This window comes from Babylonia areolata, chromosome 32 (genome assembly GCF_041734735.1).
Source record: "Babylonia areolata isolate BAREFJ2019XMU chromosome 32, ASM4173473v1, whole genome shotgun sequence".
Lineage (NCBI taxonomy): Eukaryota > Metazoa > Mollusca > Gastropoda > Neogastropoda > Buccinidae > Babylonia > Babylonia areolata.
In genome coordinates this window covers 5,406,010-5,431,009 of record NC_134907.1, presented here as the reverse complement: position 1 = coordinate 5,431,009, position 25,000 = coordinate 5,406,010, and the positions used below count along the sequence as shown (strand labels likewise).

The 25,000-nt window shown below is 47.0% G+C and overlaps 1 protein-coding gene across 2 annotated transcripts in view; it reads left to right on the top strand.

Annotated features, from left to right (window-relative positions):
* LOC143276534 (uncharacterized) overlaps nucleotides 1–25,000 on the top strand; it is a 164,492-nt gene that overhangs the window by 88,089 nt on the left and 51,403 nt on the right. For both annotated transcript variants that reach the window (XM_076581082.1, XM_076581084.1), the window contains exons 24-33: nucleotides 1,353–1,510; nucleotides 2,014–2,116; nucleotides 5,301–5,449; nucleotides 6,826–7,078; nucleotides 13,990–14,157; nucleotides 15,584–15,741; nucleotides 19,197–19,343; nucleotides 20,477–20,783; nucleotides 21,654–21,803; nucleotides 24,425–24,585. In XM_076581082.1, coding sequence (XP_076437197.1) covers nucleotides 1,353–1,510; nucleotides 2,014–2,116; nucleotides 5,301–5,449; nucleotides 6,826–7,078; nucleotides 13,990–14,157; nucleotides 15,584–15,741; nucleotides 19,197–19,343; nucleotides 20,477–20,783; nucleotides 21,654–21,803; nucleotides 24,425–24,585 — 1,754 coding nt within the window. The remainder of the gene's footprint in view (nucleotides 1–1,352; nucleotides 1,511–2,013; nucleotides 2,117–5,300; nucleotides 5,450–6,825; nucleotides 7,079–13,989; nucleotides 14,158–15,583; nucleotides 15,742–19,196; nucleotides 19,344–20,476; nucleotides 20,784–21,653; nucleotides 21,804–24,424; nucleotides 24,586–25,000) is intronic.

Here is a 25,000-nt window from a genome sequence, read left to right as displayed (position 1 = left end):
TACCGTGTGCAGGCTTTGTGTCATACCGTGTGCAGGCTTTGTGTCATCGTGGTGTGCAGGCTTTGTGTCATCAAACCATGTACAGTCTTTGTGTCATCATGGTGTGCAGGCTTTGTGTCATCTTTGTGTCATAACGTGTGCAGGCTTTGTGTCATACCGTGTGCAGGCTTTGTGTCATGGTGTGCAGGCTTTGTGTCACACCATGTGCAGGCTTTGTGTCATCGTGGTGTGCAGGATTTGTGTCATACCGTGTGCAGGCTTTGTGTCATACCGTGTGCAGGCTTTGTGTCATCGTGGTGTGCAGGCTTTGTGTCATCGTGGTGTGCAGGCTTTGTGTCATACCGTGTGCAGGCTTTGTGTCATACCGTGTGCAGGCTTTGTGTCATTATGGTGTGCAGGCTTTGTGTCATCTTTGTGTCATCATGGTGTGCAGGCTTTGTGTCATCATGGCTTGCAGGCTTTGTGTCATCTTTGTGTCATCATGGTGTGCAGGCTTTGTATCATCATGGTGTGCAGGCTTTGTGTCATCTTTGTGTCATCATGGTGTGCAGGCTTTGTGTCATCTTTGTGTCATCATGGTGTGCAGGCTTTGTGTCATCATGGTGTGCAGGCTTTGTGTCATGGTGTGCAGGCTTTGTGTCATCATGGTGTGCAGGCTTTGTGTCATCTTTGTGTCATCATGGTGTGCAGGCTTTGTGTCATGGTGTGCAGGCTTTGTGTCATCGTGGTGTGCAGGCTTTGTGTCATGGTGTGCAGGCTTTGTGTCATCTTTGTGTGATCTTGGTGTGCAGGCTTTGTGTCATGGTGTGCAGGCTTTGTGTCATCATGGTGTGCAGGCTTTGTGTCATACCGTGTGCAGGCTTTGTGTCATCATGGTGTGCAGGCTTTGTGTCATCTTGGTGTGCAGGCTTTGTGTCATCATGGTGTGCAGGCTTTGTGTCATCTTTGTGTCATCGTGGTGTGCAGGCTTTGTGTCATCGTGGTGTGCAGGCTTTGTGTCATATGGTGTGCAGGCTTTGTGTCAATATGGTGTGCAGGCTTTTTGTCATACCGTGTACAGGCTTTGTGTCATCATGGCGTGCAGGCTTTGTGTAATCTTTGTGTCATCGTGGTGTGCAGGCTTTGTGTCATCTTTGTGTCATCATGGTGTGCAGGCTTTGTGTCATCTTTGTGTCATCGTGGTGTGCAGGCTTTGTGTCATCGTGGTGTGCAGGCTTTGTGTCATCGTGGTGTGCAGGCTTTGTCATACCGTGAGCAGGCTTTGTGTCATACCGTGAGCAGGCTTTGTGTCATACCGTGTTCAGGCTTTTTGTCATCGTGGTATGCAGGCTTTGTGTCATCGTGGTGTGCAGGCTTTGTGTCCAGCGAGGTGGACGCCACTTGCGCATGCGGGGCCTCGGGCACGTGCGTCGGGGGTCCTGACGAGGGGTGTAACTGCGACAGCAGCGGGGACAGTGAGACGATGGACGTCAACTGGATCATCGCCAATGACAGACTGCCCGTGTGTGAGGTGGGCCCTTCTTTCTCTGCCGTGATGAGGGCGATGGTGATGAGTGTGCTGACAGTGATGAGGGTGACGATAATAATGAAGGTGATGGTTGAGAGTGATGAGTGATGATGATGAGGTGATGAGGGCGATGGTGATGAGTGTGCTGACAGTGATGAGGGTGACGATAATAATGAAGGTGATGGTTGAGAGTGATGAGTGATGATGATGAGGTGATGAGGGCGATGGTGATGAGTGTGATGATAATGAGGGCGATGGTGATGAAGGTAATGGTTATGAGGATGATGGTTATGAGGGTGATGAGTGTGATGATAATGATGACAGTGATGGTAATGAGGGTGATAGTGATGATGGTGGTGATGATGGTGGTGTTGGTGATAAGAGTGATGATGATAAGGATGATGACGGTGATGACAGTGATGATGATGATTATGTCTTTTAGCTGTCTGACTTTCCAGTCTGTCTTCCTCTGTGTGTGTGTGTGTGTGTGTGTGTGTGTGTCCCAGGTTTGCCTGAAGCTCCCGGACACCCCGGGTGGCGGATCAGGTGTGCCGGAGACCCGCCTCATCAAGTTTGACGTGTCGGAGCTCCGTTGTGGGAAGAAACAAGGTCAGCACGTGCTGTTACAGCGCTGTTACATTGCTGTCACATTGCTGTTACAATGCTGCCATGTTCCTGTTACATTGCTGTCACGTTGTTGTTACATGCTGTCACGTTGTTGTTACAATGCTGTCACGTTGCTGTTACAATGCTGTCACGTTGCTGTTACAATGCTGCCATGTTGCTGTTACAATGCTGCCATGTTGCTGTTACAATGCTGTCACGTTGCTGTTACAATGCTGTCACGTTGCTGTTACAATGCTACCATGCTGCTGTTACAATGCTGTCACGTTGCTGTTACAATGCTGTCACGTTGCTGTTACAATACTGTCACGTTGCTGTTACGTTGCTGTTACAATACTGTCACGTTGCTGTTACAATACTGTCACGTTGCTGTTACGTTGCTGTTACAATACTGTCATGTTGCTGTTACAATACTGTCACGTTGCTGTTACAATGCTGTCGCGTTGCTGTTACAATGCTGTCACGATGCTGTTACATTGCAGTCACGTTGCTGTTACAATGCTGTCACGTTGCTGTTACAATGCTGTCGCGTTGCTGTTACAATGCTACCATGCTGCTGTTACAATGCTGTCGCGTTGCTGTTACAATGCTGTCACGTTGCTGTCATGTTGCTGTTACAATGCTGTCACGTTGGTGTTACATTGCTGTTACAATGCTGCCATGTTGCTGTTACAATGCTGCCATGTTGCTGTTACAATGCTATTACATTGCTGTCACGTTGCTGTTACATTGCTGTCACGTTGCTGTCATGTTGCTGTTACATTGCTGTTACATTGCTGTCACGTTGCTGTTACATTGCTGTCACGTTGCTGTCATGTTGCTGTTACAATGCTGTTACAATGCTGCCATGTTGCTGTTACAATGCTGCCATGTTGCTGTTACAATGCTGTCACGTTGCTGTCATGTTGCTGTTACAATGCTGTTACAATGCTGCCATGTTGCTGTTACAATGCTGTTACAATGCTGCCATGTTGCTGTTACAATACTGTCACGTTGCTGTTACTGATACATTGCTGCCACGTTGTTGTTTTGTTGTTATCACAATGCTGTCATATTGCTGTAACACATCACGTTGTTTTGCTTTGACGTTGCTGCTTTGTTGCTGCTACAGTGCCGTTACACGTGATGTAACGTATATGAATTTATCCGCACATTTGGACATTTTGTTGAAACTGAAACCGTTGCAGTGCTGTTTCATCAATGTTCTATTGCTGTTACAATGCTATCACTTCGGAGTTACATTGCTGTTACGGTGCTGTTGTAGCTTCAATGGGATTTTGTTTCATTCAGTTTTACAGGAAAGTTTGTACATCGAAACTATTTTCAGCAATTCCCAAACGTGTGTGTGTGTGTGTGTGTGTGTGTAATAAATAAAAATAAAACAAAGTTGAAAACTGACACCTATTTGTTAAACAAAAAAAAGAGAGAAAAAAGAAAAAAAATCTGAATTTTCGCTGCCAGCCGGCAGCTTGGTCACAGACTACACTTATAACAGGTGACGTAATGTAATTTTTACGTCATCTTTCTGACGTTTTACATGATGTCTTCTACTTCGTAAATCTATCATGTTCTAAATATTCCTTCAGTTGTCTGTGTACATCTCTCTCTCTCTCTCTCTCTCTCTCTCTCTCTCTCTCTCTGTCTGTCTGTCTGTATCTCAGTGATCATGTGTAACCACGACGACAACAAACCAGACTGGTAACACCACGAATTAGGGTTCACAATGAAAACCCATGGATGTGTGTGTGTGTGTGTGTGTATGTGTGTGTGTGTGTGTGTGTGTGTGTAGAGAGAGAGAGAGAGAGAGTGAGTCGTTCTTTTGTTTAACGTCTATCCACAATGCTGATTTTAGACAAAAATCCAACCTGTACAAACCACCCCACCATGTCTCATGTCCTCACTGTTTTCCCTCTTTCTCTCTCCTCAGTTTGCATCACACACAAAAAAAATATGTATGAACAGAATGAAATAACAAAGTAACTACTCAACCAGTGAAATTACAACAGAGAGCTTATTGGGCTCCTAATTAATCTCTGGACTGTTTCAAACATAAGCTGATTCTCATGTGAAACGTTTCCAAGTTTTTTAATGGAAGAGGTAAAAAAATGTTTTCAGCTGTTCACATCCACAAATGGTATATATGGGGGGTAATTGCGTTATCACTATTGCAAGTCACTTTGGTGTGTTAGTTTCGCAGACCATATTACACTGCTTAACTTGCTACTGTAATGCCCTTTTGTTTTGGAAGCAAAGGTATGATAAGTTTTGCGCGAGCTGTAGTTAGCATTTTCTCCGACAGGGTCAGATCCCACACTCAGTTTATTGACATGGTTCCAGCAGGTTTTCTCCAGCTGAATATAACCTTGTTACGAAATGAAACACGAATTTCGATAGCATCGTGAATATTTGTTCCGCATTTTCTCGCACAACGACCTCACATTTTCTTGCACAACGACCTCACATTTTCTTCCACAACGACCTCACATTCATTTCCAACATTCCCGTCTTGGTACAACAAAAAATAATCTCTGTACCACGAATGGTCAAAAAGTATTACATGACGAATTTTTGTTAGGAATTCTCCTCTTGTTTACAAATTAAATGATTTTTATGCTTGTAACATAGATTTAGAATGGACACAAAACATCACCTGGAATATAGTAATAGGAAGATTGATTAAATGTATTAAGTTCTCGTGTGAATATTGAAAAATCTGTACCAATATGATACTTCTCTACTTTTAATGGTGGAATTATAAATGCTGCCCCCGCCTGCTGGTAATCAGTTACTGAACAATCTATGTATACCCGGAGGTGATCTGGGTACTTTCTTGAATGTGAGGATTAACTCTCTCCATACGAACGGCAAAAGAGACGACGTTAACAGCGTTTCACCCCAATTACCACCATCAAAAAATTACAAGCGGAAGGCTCTTACACTGAAGAGGTGAATATTGACAAAGAATACCACAATTCTGACGACGGAAGCTAAAGGTTGGGTCATTGAGACACGCACTGGACATCCGAGGTGTCTGTGTAGAGGGGAACAGAGGACTGGCCGTACTGAGTGAGTTAACAACAGCAGAGAGAGCCCGGCCTTCAGCTTTCCTTAAATCTCGTATGTAATTTATATTTATATATTCTTTAAACCTGATGCCATCTGTTTTCAGGCCTCAAACGCAATTGTCAGCTTCACAGACAGGAGAGTCGGTTCCAAGAAGAGAGGGAGGAGACACAGAGGGACATCTGGATGAACACCATCCATAAACCTATCATTGTGGGTTGTCGGTTCAAACCCAACCCGCCTGTTGGCGAAATGGTACACCGTTTGGGTTCTTCGTGGTGTGTGTGTGTGTGTGTGTGTGTGTGTGTGTGTGTGTGTGTGTGTGTGTGTGTTGGGGCTCATGTACGTTTATGTGTATTATTTGACTGTGCTTTCATATCTGTGAAACTGAATGTTTGGTGCATATTTGTTATGCATATGTGGGTGTATGTGTGAATGTGTGTCTCCATGTTTTACATTTATTTGCTTATTTATCATTGTTGCCTTTTTATTGTATTATTATTATTATTATTATTATTATTACTACTTTTTTATATTATAATTATTATTTATTTATTTATTTATGTACGCTTATAGTTGACTTCATCAGGTTTTTGCGCCTTATACATATTATTAGTAGTGGTAGTAGTTTTTTTTTAATGTATTTATCTATTATTTATTCACCTTTTTTTTCTCAAGGCCTGACTAAGCGCGTTGGGTTACGCTGCTGGTCAGGCATCTGCTTGGCAGATGTGGTGTAGCGTATATGGATTTGTCCGAACGCAGTGACGCCTCCTTGAGCTACTGAAACTGAAACTGAAACGTGGTGTTGTGTTTTTGCCGCTGTTGTTGTTTGTTGTTTTTGTGCAGTTGTTGTTTGTCTGTCTCTGTCCCCCCCGCCCACCCCCCCTCCCCCCCCCCCTCTCTCTCTCTCTCTCTGTGCCTCTGTCTCTGTCTCTCTCTTAATCTCCTTCACCCTCCATCCCCCACTCTGGTCTGTAGTGTCGTGTGTGTTGTGTGTGTTTGTTTCTTTCATTTTGTTCATTTTTTTCCCAGCTAACACCCTGCTTGTACCTGTATGCCATGTGTGTGTGTGTGTGTGTGTGTGTGTGTGTGTGTGTGTGTGAGAGAGAGAGAGAGAGAGTGTGTGTGTGTGTGTGTGTGTGTTTGTTTCTTTTTTTTCTCCAACTAACACCATGCTTGTACCTGTGTGTGTGTGTGTGTGTGTGTGTGTGTGTGTGTGTGTGTGTGTGTGTGTGTGTGTGTGTTGTTGTTGTTGTTGTTGTTGTTGTTGTTGTTGTTGTTGTTGATGCTGCTGCTGCTGCTGCTGCTGCTGCTGCTGCTGCTGCTGCTGCTGCTGGTGGTGGTGGTGGTGGTGGTGGTGGTGGTGGTGGTTTGTTTGTTTCTTTCTTTCTTTCTTTTTATGATTTAAAAACAAAAAATTCTCCTCTGTTATGTATCTCTACTAACACCATGCTTTCATGCTTCTGTTTTATTTAGCATTGTGTAGTGTAGACCCTATTCAGGACGGGGACTGGATGCAAATAGCACACCAGTGTTTTTTAGCCTTGAAATAAAGAATTTGCCTTGTCTTGTCTTGTCTTCTCTCTCTCTCTCTCTGTGACTCACAACCACATGACTGCAATGTGCAGATCATTCGTCCAGAGGTTCCTGTCTACGAACCAGGCGACCCCAACTATCAGAAAGGTAGAGTCAACGTCATCTACCGGGGATTCCCGATCATCGCTTTTAGACAAGTAACCAGATCGTCCACCTACTGCACACAACATATCCTCTTTTTCTGTGCTGAGAAAATTCCCAGACTTTCTGGCAGATTCGGACTCTTCTCTCGCAAAAATCGTCTCCGGTCTTCAGATTACGAGATCAGAGATCTTACATCTGAAGGTGAGTGCTATGGCGGTGATGATGATGCCATGATGGTGGTGGTGATGGTGGTGGTGGTGTTGATGATGGTGGTGGTGGTGATGATGATGGTGTTGGTGTTGGTGATGTTGATGATGATGATGATGGTGGTGGTGGTGGTGGTGGTGGTGGTGGTAGTGGTGGTGGGTGGTGGTGATAATAACGACGACACAGACAGACAGACAGACAGAACCAGTGGAAGGACAGGCTGTGTTGATACCAAACATGAACATCCACAGACATAATTGATACCAAGCACAGCACAGACATCACGGGACCAGGCTGCTTCCAATTCAGTAGCGGGGCAACCATCCCCAATCCGGCGGGTCCCCGGGTGGCGGATAGGGGAACGGCCCTTAGATGCGATATAAGTCAGGCTTGCCTGGCCGAATAAGCAGTCCCGGACCAACTGGCGATGTTCCTACCAGGACGGGGTGGGTCAAGAGGTGGCACTGTTGTCCTTACTGAAATACCCCATGTGTCCTATGACGGGTTCATCATGCGGTCAAGACGCGCGTTATAACCTCTAGCCCCGGAGTGGGACCCTCGGAGAAGCAATCCCCCCTGTGCTCACAGGGCAGAACGTACGGACCATGAGCTAAGGGTGACGCACCCCGAAAGAAAATTCCAGCTGTATCTGGCCACTGGCGCAATTAAAACCACAATACCACGCATCCACGCTTCCATAATGATGCAGTCCACAGAATCTCGATGTGGCGCTTGACCTTCGGAGACCGGGCACCAGGCCCTATGCCTCAAAGGGGCCCACCCCAAGCAACCGGTGGTCGGACAAGGAAATTCCGCATGCACATGCGACGAAGAAGGAGACCTCATCCTCCTGCTGGGGCCAAGCAAACAGTACCACCCAGAACACTCAACATTCTCGGGTGAGGGTGGAGGGTAGAGGTGTGATGGCAATGGGGTGAGGGTGGGGGGTAGAGGTGTGATGGCAATGGGGTGAGGGTGGGGGGTAGAGGTGTGATGGCAATGGGGTGAGGGTGGAGGGTAGAGGTGTGATGTCTGGGGTGAGGGTGGAGGGTAGAGGTGTGATGGCAATGGGGTGAGGGTGGAGGGTAGAGGTGTGATGGCAATGGGGTGAGGGTGGAGGGTAGAGGTGTGATGTCTGGGGTGAGGGTGGAGGGTAGAGGTGTGATGACAATGGGGTGATGGTGGAGGGTAGAGGTGTGATGGCAATGGGGTGAGGGTGGAGGGTACAGGTGTGATGGCAATGGGTTGAGGATGGGGGGTAGAGGTGTGAAGGCAATGGGGTGAGGGTGGGGGGTAGAGGTGTGATGGCAATGGGGTGAGGGTGGAGGGTAGAGGTGTGATGGCAATGGGGTGAGGGTGGAGGGTAGAGGTGTGATGTCTTGGGTGAGGGTGGAGGGTACAGGTGTGATGGCAATGGGGTGAGGATGGGGGGGTAGAGGTGTGAAGGCAATGGGGTGAGGGTGGGGGGTAGAGGTGTGATGGCAATGGGGTGAGGGTGGGGGGTAGAGGTGTGATGGCAATGGGGTGAGGGTGGAGGGTAGAGGTGTGATGACAATGGGGTGAGGGTGGGGGGTAGAGGTGTGATGTCTGGGGTGAGGGTGGGGGGTAGAGGTGTGAAGGCAATGGGGTGAGGGTGGGGGGTAGAGGTGTGATGGCAATGGGGTGAGGGTGGAGGGTAGAGGTGTGATGGCAATGGGGTGAGGGTGGAGGGTAGAGGTGTGATGTCTGGGTGAGGGTGGAGGGTAGAGTTGTGATGGCAATGGGGTGAGGGTGGAGGGTAGAGGTGTGATGGCAATGGGGTGAGGGTGGAGGGTAGAGGTGTGATGTCTGGGGTGAGGGTGGAGGGTAGAGGTGTGATGTCTGGGGTGAGGGTGGAGGGTAGAGGTGTGATGGCAATGGGGTGAGGGTGGAGGGTAGAGGTGTGATGGCAATGGGGTGAGGGTAGAGGTTTGATGGCAATGGGGTGAGGGTGGAAGGTAGAGGTGTGATGACAATGGGGTGAGGGTGGAGGGTAGAGGTGTGATGTCTGGGGTGAGGGTGGAGGGTAGAGGTGTGATGGCAATGGGGTGAGGGTGGAGGGTAGAGGTGTGATGGCAATGGGGTGAGGGTGGAGGGTAGAGGTGTGATGGCAATGGGGTGAGGGTGGAGGGTATAGGTGTGATGGCAATGGGGTGAGGGTGGAGGGTAGAGGTGTGATGGCAATGGGGTGAGGGTGGAGGGTAGAGGTGTGATGGCAATGGGGTGAGGGTGGAGGGTAGAGGTGTGATGACAGTGACAGGAGATGGTGTCTCTTGGGTTTGGGTTGTGGCCAATAAGTCCTGGAGGACTCAGAGGGAGACAGATGCGCCATGTCGATAGCTATGTCTGTGCAATGATGATCCAGACAGTGTGTTTTGACACTGCTGTGTCTGTGCAATGATGATCCAGACAGTGTGTTGTGACGCTGCTATGTCTGTGCAATGATGATCCAGACAGTGTGTTGTGACACTGCTATGTCTGTGCAATGATGATCCAGACAGTGTGTTGTGACGCTGCTATGTCTGCAATGATGATCCAGACAGTGTGTTGTGACGCTGCTATGTCTGTGCAATGATGATCCAGACAGTGTGTTTTGACGCTGCTATGTCTGTGCAATGATGATCCAGACAGCGTGTTGGACGCTGCTATGTTTCGGGCGTGTCCGACAGTGGGGAAGGGTGGAAACGCATACCCTGTGGTGTTGATTCCCACATCAGTTGATGGTGGAATGGGAGAGAGATACTTCTGTTTGGGATCAGACAGAGACAGACCGCCAAGATGGTGGGTTTGCCTGGGGCGTGGCAGGCAGATATGGAGGACTCTCCATCTGTTCCCCGAAGCATGAGATACTCTACACGAACCGACAGGTGATGGGATTGCCCCTCTGCCCGATAGAAATAAGTAGCACTAGCGTGTTGCCTGTGCACTGTGTAGCTGGCTTTTGGCCACTCAAGTCAGAAAGACCTCATGGGCAATGGCAGCAGTCTCTTGGACGAGGCTGTGCAATGGTCAAGACGGATACTGGCTCAAGAAGGGCAGAAAAGGACATTTGGTGGCTTTTCCCACTGGGTTCGGCATGCTGGACAAATGTATTGATTGTGGGAGCCACCAACAATTCCTGGGTTGGATCATGGTGTGTAAGTGCACTTCAGGTCATCAAGCCTGTCCAGTCTCCCTCTTTGGTGCAGTTCCTGACGGAAGAGGGTCTCCATGGGGGAAAGTTTGTACTGAAGGTCCTTGTAGAGAACGAGGACCTGATTCTGAACTGGCCTCTGACCATATGCGATGCCCAGGAAGTCTGTGATAGAGCTGGGAGGGGCATCCGAGATGGACTGACCTCAGATCTGCTGCTGTGTCCGTTGAAGGGCACTGGTCAGCATGGGGGTCAGGAAACAGGTGTTGAGGCCTGACGGGAGATGGCTGCCGCAGAGCATGTCCTGCTGACGGGACAGGAAGCCGGATGGACGTGACCTATCCAACGTCAAACAGTGGCAACCAGGTGTAGTGGGGCAGCCATGTGCCCGAAGGACAAGGTGCTTGCTTCCGCGGCGACTAGAGCGTCATCACTGGACCGGCCCTGAAGTCCATGGCTCCATGCTGGCCCAGAAACCAGGGCATGTCTCGTTGGTGACAGTGCCTGTAGCGGGAGATCTGTCTGTGCCGTTCTATCTGTGAGGCAATTGGGGGGATGGCCACAGTGGTGCTGGGCTGCAGACTGTGGAGTGAAAGCTGACCGTGGGAGTGTGTGGCAGCCAGGAGCGTGGACAGTGGAAGCCCTGAGAGAGTAGAGGCAAGTTGTGTGATTGGAACGGTGCAGAGCCAAGAAACTGAGTAGCTTGGGGGCTGTCCTGCCACATGGCCAACGATCATTGTAACTGCCGGACCTGTTGGAGAGGCCCATGAGAGGCATGTCGTTCTGTGACCACAGCAGTCGTTGTGTCAAGGCTGAAAGGGCCAGACAGAGCAGACCACACAGAGCAGACCACACAGAGCAGACCACACAGAGGGATGCATTTTCCTCCACCGTCAGTGTGAGAAGACCTGGCTGCATTCATGTTCAAGTAGAGTGTAGGGCCGCGTCAGTTAGAGAGGGAATAAAAGTGTTCCTCTGTGGCGAGGAGTTCGTTGTGGTGTGTGAGATGCAAATTCTGTAATGCCTTCCTCTCTCTTTCATGGAGGAGGGTCTTCCTTCCGATGTTGTGAGGGAAAGGTGCACGTGGTCCCCTGAAGGCCATTGCTGGGGTGTGGAGGGGTAGGAGGGGTGAGGACAGTCAGTAGTTTGCACCATGCCATGCGTGAGGCCCACCCCCACCCCCTTGCCCATTGGGACCTGATAATTTTGGAGGTGAAGACTGACTTCCCTTGTTTTGTTGGCCGATGTAGACCCCGTGTGCTGCTGTTGTTACAACTGCAGGTACAAGCTCAGGGGTTGCTTGAGGCAAGGGAGGAAAGTATGAATGCCTTGCAAGTATGGCAGTTGGTTTCCTGGGCTGTGGTGAGGAGAGCGAAAGGTTGATGTCCTCAGTGGCACACAGAACCTTGCCTGCCTCCTCCCTCCAGGTACGGAGTGAGGCAATCCTTTGCCGTGAAGGTGGGGAGAGACCGCGTCCGGGCCCGTTCTGCTGCTGCAGAGAGCAGGGTTAGAGAGACACGTCCCGCCTGGCACACAGTGTGTTCTGCTGCTGCAGAGAGCAGGGTGAGACACGTCCCGCCTGGCACACAGTGTGTTCTGCTGCTGCAGAGAGCAGGGTGAGACACGTCCCGCCTGGCACACAGTGTGTTCTACTGCTGCAGAGAGCAGGGTGTGACACGTCCCGCCTGGCACACAGTGTGTTCTACTGCTGCAGAGAGCAGGGTGTGAGAGACACGTCCCGCCTGGCACACAGTGTGTTCTACTGCTGCAGAGAGCAGGGTGTGAGAGACACGTCCCGCCTGGCACACAGTGTGTTCTACTGCTGCAGAGAGCAGGGTGAGACACGTCCCGCCTGGCACACAGTGTGTTCTGCTGCTGCAGAGAGCAGGCTGTGAGAGACACGTCCCGCCTGGCACGGAATGTGTCTGTGCGTGAGGCGGACCTCCCAAAAGAGAAGTGTACCTATGACTATAGTATGTGTACACATAGAAGCATTCAGTCATGAAACCGGAATGAATGTGTCAGAAAATGTGATTGTGTCCATGTATATACACACATACATATACACATACCTGCACATAATGTATGTGGGTAGACACACACATATAGGTATATACATATGAGGCGTGTAGATGCATGAAGCGGTCAGAGTGAGGCCGGAGGAATGTAGAAAATAGGCAAGACAGTGCTCCACAAAAAATGTCTGTGTACTGGGCACATCAGTGTGTATGAATATACATAGATAGATGGACACCAGACAGAAGAGTGATTAGGAGAGAAAATGTAATAGCATGTATGTATGTATTCGCACGTGTCTGTATATGCATGCATACATGTACATGGACGCACAATTACAAGCCAACACACACACACACACACACACACACACACACACACACACACATATATATATATATATATATATTGTCTTTCTTTTTCTTAGTTATTTCTTTATTCTATTGATTGATTCAGTTTATATTATTATTTTGATTTATAAGTTTATAAGTTTATAAAAAAAAAAAGACTTCATATCAATATGAATTACAAGTGGGTTGGTTCCCTGCAGAAGAGTGTATGTCTTCAGGAGTGGGGGTGTGGCCCCAAATTTGTTGAATGGCGCATGCCTGAGAAACAGAGAAAGGAAGGCCCAATGTAAAAGAGAAAGAACCACCCCTGGCTGCCTGTTGGGTGGAGGGGCGGGGGGCGGAGGCCGGAGCGGGCGGGAGTGCCTTGCTGGGCAGATCCAAGGGAGGTCAGCGTTGCACTAACCGCCGTGGGTTCTCACAGCAGAGTTGCGACCCTTGGTGCCGATCCCCCGCTTATGTCCCTTTGTGTGACACCTTCTCCGCTTGCAGGGGGGGGGGGGGGGGGGGGGGGGGGAATTCCTGCCCGAAACGGGAGGGTCCGTGGCTGAGTGTCACCATTGCCGTGCACGATGTCAATGTTTGGTATGAAGAGAGCTGACCGTTACACAGTGTCCGTGTTTGGTATGAAGAGAGCTGACCGTTACACAGTGTCCGTGTTTGGTGTGAAGAGAGCTGACCGTTACACAATGTCCGTGTTTGGTATGAAGAGAGCTGACCGTTACACAGTGTCCGTGTTTGGTATGAAGAGAGCTGACCGTTACACGATGTCAATGTTTGGTATGAAGAGAGCTGACCGTTACACAGTGTCCGTGTTTGGTATGAAGAGAGCTGACCGTTACACGATGTCAATGTTTGGTATGAAGAGAGCTGACCGTTACACAGTGTCCGTGTTTGGTATGAAGAGAGCTGACCGTTACACGATGTCAATGTTTGGTATGAAGAGAGCTGACCGTTACACGATGTCAATGTTTGGTATGAAGAGAGCTGACCGTTGCACAGTGTCTATGTTTGGTATGAAGAGAGCTGACCGTTACACGATGTCAATGTTTGGTATGAAGAGAGCTGACCGTTACACAGTGTCCGTGTTTGGTATGAAGAGAGCTGACCGTTACACAATGTCTATGTTTGGTATGAAGAGAGCTGACCGTTACACAATGTCCGTGTTTGGTGTGAAGAGAGCTGACCGTTACACAGTGTCCGTGTTTGGTATGAAGAGAGCTGACCGTTACACAGTGTCCGTGTTTGGTATGAAGAGAGCTGACCGTTACACAGTGTCCGTGTTTGGTATGAAGAGAGCTGACCGTTACACAGTGTCCGTGTTTGGTATGAAGAGAGCTGACCGTTACACAGTGTCCATGTTTAGAAAGATGCCAAGCTGACGGTTCCAGGAGCAGACGCGGTGTGCGGTGACGAGCGTTTCAGCGAGGTGTGTGCCAGGTGTGGACGCCCTCGCCAACACGTTGTGGTCACCAACAAGGCCAGGCTGCCTGTGACGTCACTGCGCCTCCACTGGAAATCTTCTGCCCACGTGGCTGTCGATGACGTGGCCTGCTCTTGTGGGTATCAGCGGGTTTTTGTTGTGTGTGTGTTATGTGTGGAAGGGATGGGGGTGAGGGTAGGCCGCGGTGGGGAGAATGCGTGTGTGTGTGTGTGTGTGTGTGTGTGTGTGTGTGTGTCTGTGTGTGTGTGTGTGTGTTTAATAATGATTTAATTCAAAAAGCGCCTTTCCATGTGAAACATGCTCAGTTGCGTTGCACAATGTAAACACTGGCGTTTAAAACATCTATTTAAACATCAAAATGGAAAATACAGTCAGCCAGCTAAACATTCAAGCACAAATGTTGTGCACATAAACACACACACACACACACACACACACACACACACACACACACACACACACACACACACACACAGAGTTGAAAACTCTTGGGGAACAGAAGAGTTGTGGCGCTGTGAATCGTCTGCAAAGAAGTGGTATGAGTGACCTGACCGATGAATGACAGCTCTGAGAGGATGTGTGCACATAGTAAATAAAACTAGACCCAAGACTGAACCTTGTGGCACCCCATACTTCAACACAGACGGAGTGGACTCGTGACCGAATATGTATATACTTACAAACACACACACGCGCGCGCGCGCGAGCAAACACAAAAACAAATACACACACACTCTTACACCAAGGTAAAAAAACAGCATTGCGTGTCAATACCCACCAATATTGTGATACTGGAGTGGTGATTGGATTTTGTCATTTAGGTATTGTGATATGAATGTTGACTGTTGTGCGTAATGGTTATGTATGTGTGTACATACATCAGCGTTTGCTTGGATGTCTATGAAGGATATGTTTGTTACTCGTCCTGTTATAATGCACGTTTTACTATTTTTCTTTTCTTTTTTCAATGTACAGCGCAATTGAATATGTTTTACATGGAAAGCACTAATGATTCATATTCTTGTGGGTGCTGCTGTTAGAAGTAAAAGTCGTCGTAGTAGTAGTACTAATAGTAGTATCATAGTTGTTGTTGTTCACGGCCTGGACGTGTAGCCTTCTTACTGATTATGACAATCTCATTTATAAAGCGCCTTTCCATGCAAAACATGCATAGGTACAATGTAAAAACCAACGTTTTAGACATGCATTTAGACATTAAAATGAAAACCTTACGTGCATAACCCTGTACAGACAGCCAACCAAACACTCAACCACTAATTTATGCCTTGCCTTTCCTTGCCTTGCCATGCCATGCCATACCATGCCATGCCATACCATGCCTTGCCTTGCCATGCCTTGCCTTGCCATGCCTTGCCTTGCCATGTCATGCCATACCATGCCTTACCTTGCCATGTCATGCCATACCATGCCTTGCCTTGCCTTGCCTTGCCTTGCCATACCTTGCCTTGCCATGCCTTGCCTTGCCATGCCATACCTTGCCTTGCCATGCCTTGCCATGCCTTGCCTTGCCTGGCCCCCAGACGTGGAGAAGGACTGTGAGGCCATCGCGAGGGCCCACAAGGAGAAGCGCTATGTGCTGGATGACGGCTACTTCCTGGTGGACCCCGACCAGACTGGGCCCCTGCCGCCTTTCAAAGTGCTCTGCAACTTCCACTCAGCCGGTGGTGCCGTCACTGTGGTCAGTGGCTGGGGGATGTGGGTGTGGGGGTCGGGGATGGGACGGCGTGTGTGTGTGTGTGTGTGTGTGTGTGTGTGTGTGTTTCGATTCACTAGTCAGTCTCTCTCTTTCCCACCCTAAATCAGTACAACACAATACAACCAATACACAACTACCTATCATTTTAAGGACGAATGAGCTTCTTTAACCTCTTGCCATGTGAGAGCGTGGGGTGGGTTTGTTTGTTTTTGTGTGCACGCGCTTCTTCGTGCCTGGTGTGCTTGACGTGTGTGTGTGTGTGTATGACGTTTATTGTGAACGTCACAAGCTCCTTGCCTGTGTGTTTGTGTGTATGACGTTTATTGTGAACGTCACAAGCTCCTTGCCTGTGTGTTTGTGTGTATGACGTTTATTGTGAACGTCACAAGCTCCTTGCCTGTGTGTTTGTGTGTATGACGTTTATTGTGAACGTCACAAGCTCCTTGCCTGTGTGTTTGTGTGTATGACGTTTATTGTGAACGTCACAAGCTCCTTGCCTGTGTGTTGTGTGTATGACGTTTATTGTGAACGTCACAAGCTCCTTGCCTGTGTGTTGTGTGTATGACGTTTATTGTGAACGTCACAAGCTCCTTGCCTGTGTGTTTGTGTGTATGACGTTTATTGTGAACGTCACAAGATCCTTGCCTGGAAATGTGATCGTCGTCTTCATCATCATTATTGTTGTTATCGTTATCACTGGGGCAAGCCGCTGTGATGTGTGTCTCTCTCATCCTTCGTGACATTGTGTGTGTGTGTGTGTGTGTGTGTGTGTGTGTGTGTGTGTGTGTGTGTGTGTGTGTGTGTGTTTGCACCACGTGTATATCTATATCTGTTGAGGAAGCTTAGAGCTTTTGATGTTAGTCCAAATATACTTCAGAACATATACAGAAGTCTTATCGAAAGCATTTTAATCTTTAACGTTCTTTCTTGGCATGGAAGTACCAGTATGAAAAACAGTGGACGGCTTGCTCGAACTGTGAACATGTCTGGCAAAATTACCGGAACTAAACAACTGTCCTTAGATGGTCTTTAACAGCAGGCAGTGAGGCAGAAGGCTGTCCAGATTACAACTGACTGCTCTCACCCCCTGTGGCCTACCCATGTTTTGAAATGCTTCCCTCTGGTCGGCGATATAAAATGCCACTTGAAACGAAACGGATAAACGGAGGAAAACAGAAAAGGTAGAAAACTAGAAAACTACCCAAAAAAAGCATAACTAACATACAATTACATTTAACAGTAACAATTCAATAATAATAATTATAACAATCAGAAACCATTAACTATTCTGAAGTACATTAAAGGAATGTAGAAATAGGGCTATGAACTAATGCCTGTGAAAGTTCGACCATAAGAACCTCGTCAGAAATAACTTTCCAAAAATCATCTGCAGAATAATTATTCTCTTTGAAATACTTGGGCAAGAAGGTACGTAACTGCTGACAGTGAAACAAACAATGATGCAAGCTGAACTGCTTACCACAGATGCATGTAACATTTTTCTATACTTTGTCTTCAGTGCATCAAGTTTTATACGGAAGAAAGTAGAGGTTATTAATCTTGTATAGCAAGCTGATGGATTCGGTATCTTTTCTTTAATAATATTCTTGGGGAATAATGTTCCTTTATGTTTTAAAAACGTTTCCTTCCATCGGTTATGAAATCGACCCCATGCTGATTTTTCTAACAAAGTGTATGCCTCTTTTACGGAAAGACGGACATGCATTTTTGTCGATTTTTCTGGATCTTGTGTTCCTGTTTTAGCTGCTTTATCAGCAGCTTCATTGCCATGAATGTCCACATGAGAAGTCACCCAGCAAAAACTTACCTCAGTCCCTTTAATCCTTAAACAATGTACCAAATGTGTGTGTGTTTGTGTACGTGTGTGTGTGTGTGCGCGCGCGCGTGCGTGTTTGTGTGTTGGTGTGTGTGTGACTGTGTATAAAGGTTTCCTTGTTATATATATAACAAGGTCTAATTTTAGGACTAAGACTTTTTTTTTAACTAATGTATTTGTATGACGAACTTTCATACTTATAATTGTTGAAAAACCTGCAGTGATGTTGATGGTGCAACGCCTTTCCATCCCTCACCCCCATGTTTCCCGCCATGTTCGTGTGCATGTTTTGATTTGAAATGATGGAGTGAATATCTTCATTTCTAAAAGTTGGAATAAGAGTTTATTTTCTTTACGACGAGCCTGAAGGCGAATTTCTGTTCTCTGTATCAGACAATAAAGTGATTGACTGATTGATTGGTATCAATTTGTCCCTAATGGGAGATAAAGTATTCTGTATCGATAGTTGACTGACTGACTGACTGACTGACTGACTGACTGACTTTCTCACTGTCATTTTTTTTCACATTTTTACCTCCTGTCATCTCACCCCAACTCTATCCACTCCTCTCCCAACACATCACCATCCGGCATCTTAATTCACTTTGTACACGGGGCACAAGACGAATTCTTTCAAGAAACAATTTCTTTCAACATCGGCAAAGAAAATGATAAACAGGGATGAAGATAATTCCCCGACAAAGACAGACATTAGCGAAGGAAAATGATGAACAGGGAACAAGATAATTCCCCGACAAAGACAGACATTAGCGAAGGAAAATGATAAACAGGGATGAAGATAATTCCCCGACAAAGACAGACATTAGCGAAGGAAAATGATGAACAGAGAACAAGATAATTCCCCGACAAAGACAGACATTAGCGAAGGAAAATGATGAACAGGGAACAAGATAATTCCCCGACAAAGACAGACATTAACGAAGGAAAATGATAAACAGGGAACAAGATAATTCCCCGACAAAGACAGACATTAGCGAAGGAAAATGATGAACAGGGAACAAGATAATTCCCCGACAAAGACAGACATTAGCGAAGGAAAATGATAAACAGGAAGACACAGACAATTTCTGTTCACTCAAACATTGTTACCAACATAATGATAACACCTTTCCTAATTTTAATTTATTTGAAGACATGATGCAGCTGAAGGGACGTGATGGACGGTGACTGCTTCTTCGTCTTCGTCGTCCCCAACATCATTATCGTCGTCGTCGTCGTCATCATCGTCATTTTCTTGTTCTTCATCCTCCTCAGATACACTGTATGTTTTTTCTTCTCTCGCCCTTTGGATGTGAAGAATAGAGGAAAGGCTTCCACCATCCCCCCATGCCTTCCCCCCACCTTCGTCCGCATAACCCAGCATGACAATATGTCTATCTGTCGGTTTGTGTTTCAGTCTGGCGGTATGTCGGTGTCGCTGCATCTTCTCAGTCACTGTGTGTGTGTGTGTGTGTGTGTGTGTGTGTGTGTGTGTGTGTGTGTGTGTGTGTGTGTGCTCACGCGCGCGCGCGCGTGTGTGTGTGTGTGTGTGTACTTACGTGCACTTGTATATTTACGCACCTATGATGATCCCCCCCAGGTGCCCTCTAACGCGAAGTGGGCGACGGGACATGTGGGTGGGAGAGGGGGAGAGGACGGGGCGGACTTCAGCTTCACACACACCTACCCCACGGCCAGCCCGGAACAGATCCACTCCCTGGTCACCAGCTCCCACTTCTGCTGGCAGGTCTGGTGGATGGGGTAGGGGTGGGGTGGATGGGGGGGGGTGATGGTTGTGGTGATGTTGATGGTGGTGATGGTGGTAGTGTCAAAACGAGAGGAGATGATTAACTGAAGCCCCGTGCACAGCAGCCCACCTAACGCATGCAAAAGAACCAACGGCAACAAAGGGGTTGTTCATGGCAAATTGTATTCACCTCAGTACACATCAATGGGAGGCGTTAAATAACATGAGATTGAAGACATTGTGCCTGTGGGTTACTGGTCTGTGTGTATGTTTATTGACCAAAGTGCCTGTGGGTTATTGGTCTATGTTTATTGACCACTGTATCTGTAGGTTACTGATCAGTGTGTATGTTTATTGACCATTGTGTCTGTGGGTTACTGATCAGTGTGTATGTTTATTGACCACTGTGTCTGTGGGTTACTGATCAGTGTGTATGTTTATTGACCATTGTGTCTGTAGGTTACTGATCAGTGTGTATGTTTGACCATTGTGTCTGTGGGTTACTGATCAGTGTGTATGTTTATTGACCATTGTGTCTGTGGGTTAGTTATCAGTGTGTATGTTTATTGACCATTGTGTCTGTGGGTTACTGATCAGTGTGTATGTTTATTGACCATTGTGTCTGTAGGTTACTGATCAGTGTGTATGTTTGACCATTGTGTCTGTGGGTTACTGATCAGTGTGTATGTTTATTGACCATTGTGTCTGTGGGTTAGTTATCAGTGTGTATGTTTATTGACCATTGTGTCTGTGGGTTACTGATCAGTGTGTATGTTTATTGACCATTGTGTCTGTAGGTTACTGATCAGTGTGTATGTTTATTGACCATTGTGTCTGTGGGTTACTGATCAGTGTGTATGTTTATTGACCATTGTGTCTGTGGGTTACTGATCAGTGTGTATGTTTATTGACCATTGTGTCTGTGGGTTACCAGTCTGTGTGTATGTTTATTGACCATTGTGTCTGTGGGTTACCAGTCTGTGTGTATGTTTATTGACCGTTGTGTCTGTGGGTTACCAGTCTGTGTGTATGTTTATTGACCAATGGACATCTGCCTTTGTTTACAAGGGCTTTTTATTGGCCACTGAAAGTTGTCAATCAAAGCTAATCAGGTACCATGTTGACTTATCCAGGGCGTGAAATACGAATGCCAAGAGGCCCCCTTAACAAACTCCGCCCTCATCGGCTTCAACAACCAATCCCTGACCAGCTTCGGCACCGCCGACGACTCTGCCGTCATGGGGTGCGCGTGTGGTGTACTGGGCACGTGCGTGTCGGAGGGAGTCACGTGCAACTGTGACAGCAAGGGCAGCATGGTGGACCAGGGTTTCATCACCGATAAGCACGTGCTGCCCGTCATCGGCTTTGACGCTCACTACGGGCCTGGCGGGAAAGGCACACTGACCGTCACTGATGTGAGATGTGCTCCGACACCTTCTGGTAGGTGTTGGTTTGGAACAGAACCGTCAGTGTGTTCATGGTGTGACTGACCCAAGAAAAGATCGTCATTGTGGTGGATGGTTTAAGGGACAGAATAAGAAAATGCTATTGTGGGCCATAGTTTAAGTGACACAAGAAAAGAATCGTCAGTATTGTTCATAGTGTGAGTGATTGTTCATGGTGTGAGTGATTGTATAGTGTGAGTGATTGTTCATAGTGTGAGTGACACAAGAAAAGAGCGTCAGTCCTAATGTCCTTTTGTAATGTGATAGGAATGGATGGATCGTGATAGTGTCCAATTACTTGTTTTGCAGTGGAAGCACTTCCTGTCTGTTGCACTTTAAAGAATGCGACCACGTGACTATGACGTAATGTCGTTGTACATCATTGCTGGAATGCAGTGCTGTGCTGTTGGAGCCCACACAGACCTTTGCATTTCAGATCATGCGAACGCATAGTAATGTAGTATAAGGTAATAGTGTACTGCAATGTAGTGCATCGTAGTGTAATCTTACAAAGTAATGTATTTAACGTATTGTAACGTAATGTAATTTAACATTATGTAATGCAATGTGAGTTAACGTAATCATAATGTGATGTAATGTATTCTAACAAATACAACGCAATGTAACGTAAATTTTACATACCATTATACATAATTTAATGTAATGTAACGCAATGTGATTCAACATAACGCAGTGTAACACAACAGAACGTAATGTAATCCAGTGCAGCTAGCTGAAGCCCCCAACACCTTGAAGAGGTCTGCACTTCAAAAGCGCCATGCAGGTCAAACACATTAGTGCAACAGCAATGTAACGCATCATAAAAGAACGTAACAAAAGGTAACGTGACGTGACGCACGTGCAGACATACCACGTGACTGCAACGAGGCCTACAGTTGGCGGCGGAGACACGGCGTGGACTACAGCCGGTCAGGAGAGATTCTCATCAATCCCTCCCCCCACACCCTTCCCCCATTCCTTGTCTACTGCGATTTCTCTACCTACCCCGGCAACCGTAAGTGTGTCTGTGTGAGGGAAGTCCACCCCATTTCACATAAACCATTGTCTACATCTGACGTGGCTGCACCCAAAATCACCACCACTCCCCCTTTCATTGTCCAAGAGAATGAAGTCAGATGCCACTTCAGTCGTCTGAAAATAAGAAAAGCCGCTGGCCCTGACAACATCTCACCAGGCCTTTTGAGAAAGTGTGCAGTCCAACTATCTAGTGTCTTCACTGATATATCTAACATGCCCCTTCAGTCTTGTGTGGTGCCACGCTGCTTTAAGAAATCAACAATCATTCCTGTTCCAAAAAAGAAGCACAGCCTAGTTGTCTTAATGATTATCGTCCCGTAGCCTAAACATCAGTCGAAATGAAAACATTTGAACGCTTGATTCTACAATTCCTAAAAACCTGCATTTCTCCATCTTTTGATCCCTTTCAGTTCGCCTATAGAGCTAACAGATCAGTTGAAGATGCCATTAACATAGGTCTCTACCACGTCCTCAGACATCTCGAAAATCCTAACAACTATGCCAGGATCCTTTTCATTGCCTACAGCTCTTCGTTCAACACAATAATACCATCAGAACTATATTTCAAATTGAAAGACCTCTCGCTGCCTGAATCAATTTGTGCATGGATCCTAAACTTCCTAAGATGCAGACCGCAAGTTGTTAAAGTTGGTGACCACACCTCCTCCACATGCATTCTCAACATAGGCACCCCACAGGGATGTGTCCTATCCCCAATGTTGTACTCACTATTCAAACATGACTGTGCAACTCGTAATGAATGTAACACCATGGTCAAGTTTGTCGACGATACTACTCCAGAAGGGCTGATTTCGAACAGTGATGAGTCAAAATATAGGGAAGAAGTACTAGAACTTGTCAGCTGGTGTGATCAAAACAACTGAGAACTCAACGTGTCAAAAACAAAAGAATTAATTTTAGATTTCAGGAAGATCAGATCTGACTCCTTACCACTTGTCATTAAAGACAAGCAAGTAGAGATCATCAGCGAATTTAAATTTCTCGGATTGATAATTTCCAACGATTTGAAATGGGAGAAAAATACGGAAAGCATTGTTAAGAAAGCACAACAGCGCCTGTACTTTCTTTGGAGCCTCAAAAAGTCCGGAATTAAAAAAGAAATCATGGTTGATTGCTACCGAGCAGTCATTGAAAGTGTGCTAACCTTCGCTATTACTGTTTGGTACGGAAACATTTCCAAGGCAGAAGTTGCAGCCCTTAACAGAATCGTAAAAACTGCCACCAAGATTACCGGGGCTGATCTACCTTCCCTAGAAGACATATATTGTAAGTAGCTACTCAAAAAGCAAAATCAATCAGCCAGGACGAATTACATCCAGCTTTTGGGATTTTCGAGATGGTCCCCTCTGGTCGACGGTACAGAAGTATAAGGACGAAAACCAGTCGCTTCGCCAATAGCTTTTTCCCCAAAGCAGTCAATGCCCTGTCTCTCGAACAAATCCAGTATGATAAATAGAATTGTGCAATCAACAGCCATCTACCTGAAGATCTAGTCATCAGCCCCATTCACATATAATATGCGGCTTCTGTCAAACGTGTGTGTGTGTGTGTGTGTGTGTGTGTGTGTGTGTGTGCAAGTTTTTGTATTGTTTGCACTTGTATGTATCCTAATATCTACTGTATCTGTGTGTATGATTTTCGATTTATGTTCGTACCTTGTTATGTACCCCCCAATATTCCTTGTGACCCCGGTAAACTTGGTAATAAAGACATATTCTATTCTGTATTCCCTCATATCACACAAATACACTGCCAACGCAAGCATGTGTGCCTGTATGTACGTGCGTGCATGGCTGAATGTGTGTGTGTGTGTGTGTGTGTGTGTGCTGTGTGTGTGTGCTGTGTGTGTGTGTGTGTGTGTGCGTGCTGTGTGTGTGTGTGTTGCTGTGTGTGTGTGTGTGTGCTGTGTGTGTGTGTGTGTGTGTGTGTGTGTGTGTGTGTGTGTGTGTGTGTGTGGTGAGGGTTAAAGATGAGCATTGTGGGGTAACACTGTCTCCAGTTTTCTGTTTCATCAGTTTATACCCTTGTTTTTTCATCCCTCAGAATCAGATTCATGCATGCGTGTGAATGACTGGTGTGAAAACGCATTGATTTATCTCGGCACAAGATTTAATGCTATATTATTATTATATTGTATTGTATTGTATTGTATTGTATTGTCAAGAAAGGTTTCTCTGTGTGAAATTCGGGATGCTCTCCCAAGGGAGAGCTCATCGTTACAGTGCAGCGCAACGTTTTTGTTGTTGCCTTTTTCTGCCTGCAAGTGGTATCTGTTGTCCTATCGAAGTGGATTTTTCTCCAGAATTTGCCTGGGTTGACCTCTTTGTTGCCCAGGGTTCTATTACGTGCGCTAAGTGCATGCTGCACATGGCACCTGGATTTAACCATCTCATCCGAATGACTGGCGTCCAGACCACTAGTCAAGGTGCAGTGGAGGGGAGAAGATACTGCCGAGCGGGGAACTGACCTACCGACGATGACGATGCTACTGCTGATGATGATGATGATGATGATGATGATGATGATGATGATGATGATGATGATGATGATCCGCTAATCCCACCCCACCCCGAACAGCGGTGATGGTGATGAAGCCGACAGAGCCGGACACGGTCCCCGTTGGGCAGGAGGACCCACAGGTTCGCTACCAGGGACTGAGTCAGGAGGAGGTGCTGGCTGTGGTCAACGTGTCCCTTCACTGCCACCAGCCTGTCAGAGTGGACTGCATCTCCGCTTCTGTGAGTGTGTGTGTGTGTGTGTGTGTGTGTGTGTGTGTGTGTGTGTGTGTGTTTCTGGGAACGGAGAAATTGTGTGTGTCGCCCCTGTGCTGTTCGGGATCTTCTTTGCTGTGCTTCTGAAGCATGCTTTTGTCACTGCAACAGAGGGAAGCTTCCTTCGCACAAGATCAGATGGCAGGCATTCAACCTTGTCTGCCTCAAAGACAAAACAGAGGTACGGGAGGCTCTGATCAGGGACGTGCTGTTTGCACATGATGCCACAGTCACAACTCATACATAGCAGGAAAGCCAGACCCTGGTGGACCGCTTCTCCCTGGCGTGCAAGGACTTTGGACAATCAGCCTGAAGAAGACGGAAGTTTTGGGTCAGGGTGAAGAAGCCTCACCAGTCATCAACATCGATGACTGCGAGCTGG